The 13367-nt window shown below is 36.3% G+C and overlaps 1 protein-coding gene across 2 annotated transcripts; it reads left to right on the top strand.

Annotated features, from left to right (window-relative positions):
* The first annotated feature begins 1452 nt into the window (after positions 1–1452).
* On the top strand, positions 1453–13247 carry ecm1b (extracellular matrix protein 1b). Of its 2 annotated transcripts, XM_048153236.1 has the most exons (11): positions 1461–1776; positions 2106–2156; positions 3261–3296; positions 3429–3485; positions 3580–3645; positions 3868–4136; positions 7331–7539; positions 10002–10263; positions 11426–11649; positions 12442–12529; positions 12685–13247. In XM_048153236.1, the coding sequence occupies exons 1-11, from the start codon at positions 1707–1709 to the stop codon at positions 12898–12900; spliced, it is 1548 nt and encodes a 515-aa protein (XP_048009193.1). In that variant the 5' UTR covers positions 1461–1706; the 3' UTR covers positions 12901–13247. The 2 variants fall into 2 exon arrangements, with proteins under 2 accessions (XP_048009194.1, XP_048009193.1); XM_048153237.1 differs by lacking the exon at positions 3580–3645 and having other exon boundaries at positions 1453–1776.
* Positions 13248–13367: the final 120 nt, after the last annotated feature.

The raw sequence follows: 13367 nt of genomic DNA, 5'->3' as shown, positions 1-13367 counted from the left end.
CAGTTCACCACTCACCTCCCTGCTACGTAATGAGGCCAAATCTCTGTCCTGGAACCCCGAAGCCACTTCACTATTCAACCAACTGAAGACAGCCTTCTGTACAGCTCCTATCATAACCCATCCAGATCCAGAACTCCCCTTCATCATCAAGGTTGACACCTCCATCACCAGGCTAGGAGCTGCACTCTTCCAGCGACAGGGTGAGCCTCCCAAACTCCATCCATGCGCCTTCTTCTCTAAAAAACTGTCCCCAGCAGAGTGTAACTATGACATCGGGAATCGAGAACTGCTGGCTATCAATCTAGCCTTATAAGAGTGGCGTCAATGGCTGGAGGGAGCCAAACAGCCCTTTGAGGTCATCACTGATAACAGAAATCTGGAATATCTTAGTGACGCCAAAAGACTCAACACCCGTCAAGCACGCTGGGCCCTCTTCTTCACTTGATTCAATTTGACCGTTACATTCCGGCCTGGTGACAAGAACCAGAGAGCTGATGCCCTTTCACATCGTCATTATCCTGAAATCATCTCCACATCTCCAGAACCCATACTCCCTCTAGCCTACCTGTGGATATTTACCTGTTATGATCCAGTTACGAACTGTCCAGCCTTCAGTCCTTCTTCCGTCTTCAGTATCAGAGAGTTTCCCAGCCATCCAGTTCACCAGCCTTCTCTACACACACTCAGATAAGAACTGTCACTTCACTGCCAGTATCACCATATTGATCTACCACCCAGTTACCCGCCTTGCTCTTCCCTGGTGTTTAAATAATAATATTATTATTGTGTTTGTATTCTTCTGTTCCGCGACACCTCTATATGCATTTGTCAGCTTTCAGACGCAGCTGGACTGTGGGAGGTGTGGTATAAGAAGAGGGTCAATTGTTAGTGTTGTTTATATTGCTTTATTTTTCAAAGAATCAATTTTTGTTAATAAAAAACACTGTTAACTGGTTCACTGTCCTTAACTCCTTCTTGCCTACCTGAACGTTTATTCTCAAGGGCCTCCTATAACTAAAGTTATGAGTCAAAAGTCCAATTATGTGTTTTCTCTAGGTTTGGATTTTGGTTTCAAACAGCTACTTAAAAAAATTATAATATATTTGGTCAATTCTGTTATCCAAAATATAGCTACAATTACATTATTTTTTACTATTTCTTTCTAAAGATGCTGCATAAGTTAACACAATAAAATTAAATGTATAATGAAGGTACATTTTAATGTGTTTCATACATTTTTCGAAAGAAAGAGAGGAAACTTAGCATTTTAGGCTTCATAGACAATGCTTTCTAGATAGGCAACTCGTGTTTTAATGAGTTGTTCTCTGAGCAAGCAGAAGTGTCACACTTTTTTGGGAAAGGAAATTACATCGAAATGAGTGTATTTTTGACGGTAAACACTTCCATCCCTGTCCTCATCTGACTTATTAGAGGCTGGTAGAGACGGGTACGTAAGCTATCACTGAGGAACTTATGTGAACGCAGCTAAAGTGTGTCAGCAGCAATACTGCGAAAGCAGAAGATGGTCCACCTCCTCTTCCATATGATCTCCTCCTGAACTTGACGCGTGTTGGCTCCTGTAAGGAAGTTTGCCTTTAAAAGCAGAAGAGCGGAACGGGACAACACACTATCAGCGCAGCGGGCTTCGCATCTGTAAAGCATTAACTTCAACCGAGAAGTATTTGACTGAGGGCACATCACCGACCATGAGCTCTTCACGCGGCGTGGGACTTTATTTGACGCTTTTACTTGTTCTTCTGTGCGATGCATCGGAAGGTAAATGCAACTCTCTAGGCCTGCGTCTCGCTAATGTTTTTATGTCGTTTGCACAGAATATAGGCTAAATCTCAGACATTGATCACTGTGGCTTATTTGCTAGCCTACATAATATGAGCAGGAAAGGAATGATCAGAGAATGAATATGAATGTGTGGGGCGTTCATGATAGTATATTCATATTAAGTTGTTTTTGTCACGTTTTATGTGACAGCAAGTTATGTTCCTTGGAAACCAGTGTTATAAAACATTCGTGCATGTTGGTTCTTGTGCAAGCTTTTTTTTTTTCTTTTTTCAAATGGCTAATACCAATGTGTCCTACTTTTCCAGACTCTACCCCGCATGTCCAAAGGGAAATTACTGATATGCTGGTTGATGAAGGTCTGTTTGGATGATGTTTTTGACTTTACTTTGGACCATATATATATATATATATATATATATATATATATATATATATATATATATATATATATATATATATATATATGATAAAGACAAAACACAAATATTTTAGGAATCTGTCAAAAACTTGTTTTTATTGTAATTTATTAGACAAATAACAAACTGAAACAACTAAATAGTCTTTATTCACACATAATAACCCCAAAAAAAATTATATATTTTATTTTTATTTTGTATGACCTCCTTTGGCCTTGATAACATTCTTTCTGGCATTGTTTTTATGTACTTTTCAACAGTATCTGTTTTTATTGACTTGCAAATAATTTCTAGTTTTTCCCAAAGACTTGGTTTTGATGAAACTTTTGTGCGATCTATCTTTAATTCCATTAAATCCCAACAATGATTACATTTTAGCATTAGAAACATAGCATATTAATCACCAATACTGTTAGTTTAGGGCAGCTGTGGCACAAACCTTACATTAGGTTGTGGTCTAATAAATTTGTTAAGCACTGTATTACTCACACTCTAAGAAAAAAAGGTACAAAAGCTGTCACTTGGGGCAGTACAACTTCAAAGGGTACGCCTTTGTACCTAAAGAGTGCATATTAGTACCTCAAACATACAAAAAGTGTGCATATTAGTACCTTATTTGTAGGCTATATATATATATATATATATATATATATATATATATATATATATATGTTATAGATAGATAGATAGATAGATAACACTAGAGTGCATTGTTGTAAATATCAACATGTCAGTGAATCGGCTGCATATATTTAGCTCAGCAATGATTGCCTGTATTGTTTTATACAACTTAACAACAATATCATAATTAATATTGAGCAATTACTATAAGTAATTAACTTATGATAATTAATATTCAGTAACTTACCATTCAGACAAAAAATTGTCTATTAGTTGTTACATTTATTTCCAACAAAGCCAAAAAGTCAAACTTTTCATGTCACCAGCTCAGTGTACAGATTGAAAGCTGGTCTGTTAAGGTGCGATCACACATGGTTGTTGTGTCAGGAGCCTGACCTGTTTGTTTTTTTCTTTTGGTTGCAGATTTCCATCAGAAAGAGGTGACCCTTTCCCCTGAGGGTAAGTCCGTGATCAGTGATTAACTTGCCCTGTTGTCGATCATTGGTTTATTTTTTCTCATAATAAAATAATAAAAAGCATTTAAAAAAAAAAAATGTGTAGCAAGAAATACTTTTCTCTTGCTTATTTCAGAACTGGACTTTTTGATGCTGCAGAGACAGATCTTCCCTGACCTTTCCAAAGTGTTAGGTGAGTGATCGCTCCATGTTCTTGAATGGAAAGTCAGTTAATTTGTACCTTATGGTGTTTTACATTATTTCATGTGTTCTTTGTATGTATTTAGCTGCAGGCTCTTCAGAAATGACCCAGAGAGAAGACACAAACTTTCACCCTGACCGTGTTCCAATAGGTACGTATTATGTGTTTCGTTTTAGGAGCTGACATTTATTTCACTAATGTGTCAGAAGAAATAAGAGAAGTCTTAAGTTGAGCATTTACACTTTATATAAAGTGCTGTTTTTAAGTTTTTAAAGAAGCCTTGGACTGCTCTTGTTGAATAGCAAAATTGTATATTTTTTTGCCTGTCAAAATCTTTTAGTCTTTCATCTGCTAATCTTTCATCTTTCATCAGGTCGCCCAGTGTTTAGCCCTCGCTCCATGGGAGCCAGCATGGGACCAGAGGTTGATTTCCCCCCAGCCTTTCCAAATGCAGGCAACCTGCATAATATCTGTCAGTTTAGTAAAGCTCCGACCAGATACCAAAAGGACACGTTTCCTCAAAGTGGCTTTGGCCATTTGCATCGACGGGCTGATGCTGTCAATCAACTCCAGTCCTGGTACAGCGTCTGCTGTGGCATTAATGGAACGCAGGAAGAGCAAATCTGTTGTGCTGAACAAGCGGTGAGAGTCTCAACATTATTATTATGCCTTCTAATGATTGGTGGAGCTGTCACAAGAGGCACTCAAACAATTAGAGTGCTTTCACACTGGCAGTTTAGTTCGAAACAGGGCACGGGTCGCATTAAAAATTTGTAATGTGAAAGCTGTCATGCTGACCCAGAAGCACACTGGGGTACCGAACCCAAGACTGGGGTGCGCACATGTTCAGGAAGTAAAGCAACCTACACATGCGTCATCATACATAGTTCTATAAAGCACATATAAGGGATGATAATGATAATGATTTACTTTGGATAAGAGCGTGAGTGAGTGTGAGTGTAATCAGGCAGAGTGAATGCAATCAGAGTGCCAAATAAATGGCTCACAATCCGCTGTCTCCTCAAAAGAGTCCATTTGCAAGCAGCAGAAAGCCACCTTCATGCAACACACATACAGTAAAGTCAAGTGTTGTTCACTCTGCTGCGCATAATAGCTCCAAAATAATCACAATATACTGACCTGCATCCTGTTTTCTAGTGTTTGAATGAGATAAACACAAACGCACCAGGGTTCGATATAATCAGGTTGAGTGTGAAACCAGAGAACAATCGCGCTCAGACTCGGACCACAGCAAACGTGCCCAGTGTGAAAGCCCTCTTAGACAGAGATGAAAGAATTGACAGAAATCATGTGTCTTGATTATAAAGACCTTTCTTTTATCCTTAAAAGGATGGTTCACCCATAAATGATCATTGTTTACTCACCGTCTTGTCATTCCAAACTTTTATGATTGACTTTCTTCTGCAGAAGCCAAACGAAGATATTGTTAAAGGGATCGTTCACCCAAAAATGAAAATTCTGTCATCATTTACTCACCCTCAAGTTGTTCCAAACCTGTATAAATTTCTTTGTTCTGTTGAACACAAAGGAAGATATTTTGAAGAATGTGGGAAATTGAACAGTTTTGGGGCACTTTTGACTTCCATAGTATTTTTTTTCCTACTATGGAAGTCAATGGTGCCCCAAAGCAGCCTGGTTACAAACATTCTTCAAAATATCTTCCTTTGTGTTCAGCAGAACAAAGAAATTTGTACAGGTTTGGAACAACATGAGGGGGAGTAAATGATGACAGAATTTTCATTTTTGGGTGAACTATCACTTTAACTGTTTTTTTCCATATAATGAAAGTCAGTGGAGTCCAAAACAATATTGGTTCCCATCGACTTTTTATTGTATGGACAAAATACTGACACATATTTAAAAATATCTTCTTTTGTGTCCCATGTAAGAAATAATACAGATTTGGAATGACAAGAGGGTGAGTAAGTGATGACAGAATTTTAATTTTGGGCTGATAAAAAACACTTAAGGTAGTGGTTCTCAAGCCTTTTATGTCCAAGACAAGGCCCTTCTGTCTAAGCTGATATGTACCTATGTTGTAATAGAAATAAATAAACTCAAAAATAAATAATGTGAAAAATATGAGCTTTTTAATCAAAATTATGTTAATATAACAACATTTAAATAATTTTAAGATTGCCCCACCCCCTGGTTGAGAAAAACTTCTTTAAAGTTGGCATGAAACGAAAGGTGCAATAGACTTTTCTTTCCTATTGTGGTGTGTATGTATAATTGAAATGACTTTCTTTTTTTCTTTTTTTTTGATTTTGGTTAAAGGTGCCATCGAACGTTTTTTTTACAAGATGTAATATAAGTCTAAGGTGTCCCCTGAATGTGTCTGTGAAGTTTTAGCTCAAAATACCCCATAGATTTTTTTTTTTATTATTTTTTTTTTAACTGCCTATTTTGGGGCATAATTAGAAATGCGCCGATTCAGGGTTGCGGTCCCTTTAAATCTCGTGCTCTCCACCCACGGAGCTCGCGCTTGCCTTAAACAGTGCATAAACAAAGTTTACACAGCTAATATAACCCTCAAAATGGATCTTTACAAAGTGTTCGTCATGCATGCGGCATGCATGCGTCGGATTATGTGAGTATTGTATACTGTTATATTGTTTACATTTGATTCTGAATGAATTTGAGGCTGTGCTCCGTGTCTAACGGCTAATGCTACACTGTTGGAGAGATTTATAAAGAATGAAGTTGTGTTTATGCATTATACAGACTGCAAGTGTTTAATAATGAAAATAGCGACGCTCTTGTCTCTGTGAATACAGTAAGAAACAATGGTAACTTTAACCACATTTAACAGTACATTAGCAACATGCTAACGAAACATTTTAAAAAACAATTTACAAATATCACTAAAAAATATCATGTTATCATGGATCATGTCAGTTATTATCGCTCCATCTGTGTATGAATTCCATGTGACCAAACAGAATGGAAGCAGCAACAAATGGAACGGAGTGCTGCAGTAATGACATATTTTTGTAAGCTAAACCAGAAGTTAGCATCGCCCTGGTTCCCTCGATTTAAAAAGAAAAAAAAGGCTTTTCGGATTCTTTGTTGGATTTATACAGAAAATAAGCTCTGTGACCAACAAAAGTTTATGATTCTTAAATGTTTTGTTCATCATGATAATCTTCACAAATTAACCCAACTTTAATGAATTATGAAACCTAAATACAAGTAAAAAGCTAAACATAGGCTATAAACAAACTACACCACAGTCACATGACTTCACTCAGCTTCCAGCAGCTCTTTCAGACATTTTCCCTGAAAGTTTGATTTAGAATAGTATGCAAGATCATGATTATAAATGCAAAAAGTTGTCATTGATCCAGCACCAAACTTCTGCCATTGGTTGAGGCATGTTGCTCTATCACTCCTTCTCAAACAAACAAAACAAACAGCCACAGAGTCACAGTGTTCGTTTACACTCACATCTGTTCTTAACAGCTTTCAAATTCCTCACATTACTAAAGCAGAAACTGCAGATCTAGGGAGATGTTACTCAAGTTTGTTTTCTTATCCACTAAAAGTGTTTATATGGACATTGTGCACTATCAGGGAAATATCTGCACTCTCATGTATGATTAATGTGTCTTTATATAAAAACTTTTACTATTTAGTCTGGTGATAAAGTATCCAAAACATTGGCAGCCATGAAATGATCCAATGTCAAAATAAACAGCCTTGAGTTCGATTCTCTCATGACTGTTGCACTCTTCGCTTTCATAGTAAATGTAACTAATTGTAATTATACTAAAGCTGTTTATTTATTCCTGACTATTGTCTTTCCTATCATTCAGTGGAAGAAGAGTCTGTCTGCATACTGTAATGAGGAATTCTCTATTAAGACCAGTCACTACTTCTGCTGCAAGAAGAACGGGAAGGCCAAATGGAGCTGTTTTGATAAGGAGGCTTCAGATTCTTCATATCACGTCTCCTCCGAGGTCTCAAATGCCAACACTCCAAAAAAGATCAGAGGCTTCAAACATAACCCCCGTGCTTGCAAAGGGTAGGTTTCTAATGGAGTATATGCAGTATGTTTTTGGTTTAAGAGACAGATGAGGGTATTAAAGGGCATTTAAAAAGAAAAAAAAATTATTTGGAAATTGTTCCCATGATTGTAATGTTACCTGAGTGAATCAAGATGAATTAGATAAACAGGGTACAACTGTGATTTTTTTATTTTATTTTTATTGATTATTATATTCTGTATTTCTTTACCATGTAGAGGTTTTAACAACATGTCAGTATTACAGAAAAATGTGTTTTTATGTCATAATTCTGTAAGCCATGATATCAGGTTTTGTTTTATAACAGTTTACAGGTCTAAACGCCTTAAAACTGAAACTGTTTTTAAAAATTACATTTTATGCCACAAGAAGCATTTTATTTAGAATTTAATACTGTTAGTGTGGTGTGTACCATTTTATTCTGTACTGGCTTTCTCTATAATGCAATGGTCAATGTAACAAATGGTATAGTGTGAGATTGCTTGATGCTGATATGGTACTTGGAAGCCTGAACATCTGGGATAAGGCCTCTAGAGGCTGTAGGGTAGATTTAAAATGCACATATTTGGTAATGTTTGTGCATATTCTTGCATATTGCCTGGAAAAGTACATACACGGTAATGGTCACACACTTAAAGATTATGTAACACTGATAATGTATTACACAAACTCCTAGTAAACAGTATAAAAGCTGACCGAAGAAAGCAGAGGAGTTCCTTGTCTTCTCCTTTCTCTCTATTTATCACCCTATGTAAATGAACTATCTTTTAGTAAATACTCAGTATTACACCTCTGGCTCCTGACTAGTCATTCTTCAAATCCTGATGACACAGCATTGGTTACACTACATGATAGGTCCCATCAAATAATGAAATTCTATACAACATTGAGAATAAACATGTTTTTTTATTATTAGTGTAGAAGTGGTATTCTTTCTCTTCTGCTCTATCTATAATGACAAAATGTAAGGTGGCACACAGTCAGTTTTTGATTTAATAATATAAAGGTTGTGTGTATATATATATATATATATATATATATATATATATATATATATATATATATATATATATATATATATATAGCTTATGTTCCTTTTTAAACAGAAAGATAGCTCTTTCAGGTCAGATTGACACATTGTTTTTATTTGCTTTCAAATGACAAAACACTTTAAATGGTCAAAACTGTTAATAAATGTACAAATGCTATAAGCTGCCTCTTTTTCATTATCTTATGAAATTGTACAAAACACATTATTTCAATACTTACAATAATAATTCAGTGCAATTCAATAAAGTTCACTCTCATTTATAAACAAATATACAATGTTGTTTTTATTGTCAATCCAACATGACATTCAAATGTGGCGAAAGAGCCACAAAGTTCATGTTTAACAAAATTAAATTATTTCCAAATTTCAGTTATAAGTCTTACAAAACCTTCTTGATTTCCAATGATAAATAATATACTACTGTATGATGTTTTTTCAGGTCCAGGTTTCTTCATTTTAAGATGAGATTAATTAATATATTGTGCAACGTAATTTACAAAATACAAAAAAAATATTTTCAAAAGTATTGTATTTATTTTCAAATTAAGTTTAGATTTGTCTAATACCAAAGACTATAGAATAACACAAGACGTGTCACTCGTATTGTTCTGAATGGGAGAAAGTGTAACGCGCAATATGGCGGAATAAGTCCCGCCTTCTAAATAAGAACCAATCGCCGACTGGTAAAGTCACGCGTCACTTCAGCGGCCGTTAGAATCACCGGTTTCTATAGAAACAGTCAGACTCGCGCCTCCGAACCTATGCTCCGAACAGACGCGCATTTAGGTCTGCGCATGCGCATTAGCTTGATCCAGCCTGAAAAATACAGTTTTTTGTCATGATTCGAGCGTTTAGAAACTAAATTTATGAGCCGGTTGTTGTTAGATTTCATTGGTGATTTCAAATATGAAATTTAATCGTAAGGTTGGCGAACAGTTTTGGAGAATTTGATGTTTCCCCATTCAAAGACATTGCATGATGCCCAGTATGCCCGAGAGGCGTTTCAAAGATGGCCGCCGAGTGAAATGACTTGTCTTAAAGGGACTTTGCTAATACTGTACCAGTCATAACTGGGCCTTTGCACCAAATGATATTTTGACACCTTAAATAAGAGGAAATTAGCAAAACTATAATATATTTATATATTATATAATATATCTGAACAAAGGGAAGCAGATAAATACATGGGAGTATTATTTTTTTTTGGTCATGTCTCAACCCTTAAAAACAGAAATGAGTCATTCTCAGTGATAATTAGTCACCGCCTACAGCTAATTTGCTAGTTGTAGGTGGTGATGTAACAAATACACATTCGTTCCACCATGAAAATTAAGGTTTGCAAATGAGACAGAGGAAAAGGGAAAATGAAAATAGAAAGTATTAATACTTCCACTGTCTTTAATCATCCAGCTCAGTGGTGGCTTCTCCAAGAGCACCTCAGAAGCAGCCTAAAGTTCCAGGCTTCATCTTTCCACCTGGCCGTCCCGATTCCTCCAACATAGAGCAAATCTGCACTCATCGCAAGATCCGACCAAGATACTTCACCAAGTGTCTTCCTTGCACTGGGTATGGCTGGCTGGTCCGTCAATCAAAGGCCATCAATGTCCTGGAGAGAGAATATAACCAATGCTGTAAGGAGAAAAAGGGTCAACAACACTGTGCTGAAAAGAAGGTGAAGAAGATAAATAATTCAAAAATAGCAGTTTAATCCCAATTTCAGAACTATTTTGAACTGAAAACAATTGCAGATAATTGTTAAATTCAAAGGTAGATATATATATATATAAAGGAGGCCAGTGTATACAACAGAGCTGTGTGAACTTCATTCCACTCCTGGCCTCAAGAGACGGACTGGCGACTGATGCTAGGGGCTGCATTCTTTAGCGACCTTGTTAGTGTGCCTGCCTCCCATGCCAGAAATGCCAGTTCGAATTCCGCTCGTCACGGTGCAAGTAGAACTGGAGGGGTTACGTTGGTGCCGTGACCCGGATGGGAGTGAGGTTTAGAGGGGCTAGTAAGGCCAGCTAGTAAGAGCTGTGCAAGTAAACCTCACTCCTCTGGCCTCAAGAGGCACACTAGCGATTGGCGGCTTGAAGCTGCGTGCATCCTTGTTACCGTGCCCGTCTCCCATACCAGAATTCCGCTCGTCGCAGTGCGAGTAGAACCGGAGGGGTTAAACACACACACACATTACACATATTAAGGTTCCTTGAAGTCATAGGCCCAGTTTCACAGACAGGCGCTTAGACTAAGCCAGGAAAGTTACGTTTAAGTAGCTTTTATAAACGTGCCATTACTGGTGTGCATCTTGAGACAAAACAAGTTGCTTTTAGTTAAAACAGCTCAAACATACATTTTAGTCTGGGAGTAGCTTAAAGGGTTAGTTCACCCAAAAATGAAAATTCTGTCATTAATTACTCACCCTCATGTCGTTCCACACCCATAAGACCTTCGTTCATCTTCGGAACACAAATTAAGATATTTTTGATAAAATCCGATGGCTCAGTGAGGCCTGCATTGCCAGCAAGATAATTAACACTTTCAGATGCCCAGAAAGCCATTAAAGACATATTTAAAACAGTTCATGTGACTACAGTGGTTCAACCTTAATGTTATGAAGTGACAAGAATATTTTTTGTGTGCCAAAAAAACTAAATAATACTAAATTGTTAGGTTTGATGGATACAAATATATCCATCAAAACTAACAAAACTTTTTTTTCCCACAATATCTTACTTTTAAACTGTATTTATCAAGAACTAAGCAGTAACAGCTGATTTTTGTCACTCAAAAGTGTTAACATTCTTAATGAGCTCTTTTTTTATCTACTTCAGTGGAAGAAGATGGTTGAAAAGTTTTGTAAAGATGAGAAAAAAACCAAAGGACCAAAGTTTGAGTGTTGTGGAGAGAAGAAGAGAGAAGAGCAGTACACTTGTTTTGCATCTGCTGCTCCAGATCCAAAATACAACTCCACTGATCCAGACCTCAGCGCTGATGCCGCTGCTGCTCCTCCAACTCTTCATGCATTCTGTGATACACATACAACCATCAAGAGCATGTAAGACCCACTTTATTCCTAACTACATGTTTAACAAATAACCTTAACAAAAAGTTTGGGGTTGGTAAGATTGTTTTTGAAAGAAGTATATTAAGTTCACCAAACCTACATTCACATGATCCTTCAGAAATCATTCTAATATGCTGATTTGGTGCTCAAGAAACATATTATTATTATTATTATCAATGTTGAATACAGTTGTGCTGCTTAATATTTTTGTGGAAACCATGATTTTTTTGTGACAGTGTAGAAGACTTTACTGTCACTTTTGGTCAATTTAATGCAGCCTTGCTGAATAAATGTATTAATTTAACAAAAAAATAAATAAAACATAATAATAAAATACATTTAGTGAGGCCAACTACTTTTTAATGATAGTGTAATGTACATGAGGATGAGCTCTGAAATTCTCTTTATACTGGAATAGTGTTTTATACTGTGAGAATCATATAAATTTAAGTTCTGTTAAGTAACACATGCAATTGTTTTCATAATATAAATGTCCTTTCAGACATCAGTGACCATGAATGCTGGTCAAAACAAGGACAGTTGAAAAATAATCTCAGCATGTGATTACATGGTCGACCTTCGGCACAGCTAAACATTTGTTCAAGGACAAAGAAAATACAAAATACTAAAAGTCTGAATTTAATTGTAGAAAGTGTTTGATTTCATTCTAAGACAGCTCGATTTTGGTTTTACCAACATGCAGCAAACTATAGGCACTTGAAAATGAAGATTTTTACAAAATATTCAAGAATTAGTAACTCAAATCTAATTTATCACCCACAGGAAGGGTTTCCCTTTTTCAGTAGATAAAATGGTTGAACGGTGCTGTCCTCTAGTGTTACACGAGAGACCTGCATGTATAGAGGCCGAGGTAAGGCAAGCTTTTGGGTTGATTTTCTCCATATATTTGTGTGTGATTAAAAATCTTCTAGATAAATAAATGTAAATTATAAACAGCTACTTTAAACTCAGCAAAAATGCTATTTATTCTTGTTGCTGGCTTTAAAACTGTCTATTCTCTCGCAGCTCGACAGCCACATGAATGATATGTGCAAATCGAAGGAGCTGGAGAAACCTCATTGTTGTGAACCCACAATCAAACACCGTGCCAAATGTGCCACAAAACTGCTCCTGCGTTATATTGGCAAGGCAAATGAAGCCAAATATAGTGGGAGGAAGAAATGCCCCCTCATCATGCAGTTTGAAGTGTGTGACTGGTCCAGATTCATAAAGAATCCCTGATACCATGAATGTGAATCAGTTTATGCAGAGTGCATACATTTCAATATATGTACACTTGAGTTAAACCAAACCTGAACCAATTTTTGTTTATTTCTTTTAATATGCATATTCTATTTCTTTATGCAGATTTCTTGCCAAAGGTTTTGTATTGATTATTGAGAGACATTTTTCAACTGCTTGGATAGTATAAAATATTGAAACTTGTTTCCCAAAAATATAACAAATTATATGTGTGTGTGTGTATATATAAACAAAATGTCTGTTGTTGTTGTTGTTTTATATAAATCGTCTGTTATTGTACATCATTTACATTTCCACAGGCAAATAAAACTCTACAGAATAGTTTATTTCTTTGTCTGTGTATTATATAGGCCTACATTCAGGCAAGAGTAGACTAAGCCTATAATGAAGGTAAACTTTAAAGGGTGTTCTTAACTTTTAAGGCAAAAACAGTTCTTTTTTCAGTA

Source organism: Megalobrama amblycephala, linkage group LG13 (assembly GCF_018812025.1).
Source record: "Megalobrama amblycephala isolate DHTTF-2021 linkage group LG13, ASM1881202v1, whole genome shotgun sequence".
Lineage (NCBI taxonomy): Eukaryota > Metazoa > Chordata > Actinopteri > Cypriniformes > Xenocyprididae > Megalobrama > Megalobrama amblycephala.
Note: the sequence above shows the minus strand (reverse complement) of the source record. Positions and strands in the feature narration are given on the sequence as shown.

What these genes read in the sequence shown, in the direction of transcription:
- ecm1b (XM_048153236.1), top strand. Translation starts at nt 1,707, where the DNA reads ATGAGCTCTTCACGCGGCGTGGGACTTTATTTGACGCTTTTACTTGTT. An exon ending in AACCCCCGTGCTTGCAAAGG is followed by an intron (nt 7,540 to 10,001) that starts GTAGGTTTCTAA and finishes TTAATCATCCAG; the next exon opens with CTCAGTGGTGGCTTCTCCAA. An exon ending in CTGCATGTATAGAGGCCGAG is followed by an intron (nt 12,530 to 12,684) that starts GTAAGGCAAGCT and finishes ATTCTCTCGCAG; the next exon opens with CTCGACAGCCACATGAATGA.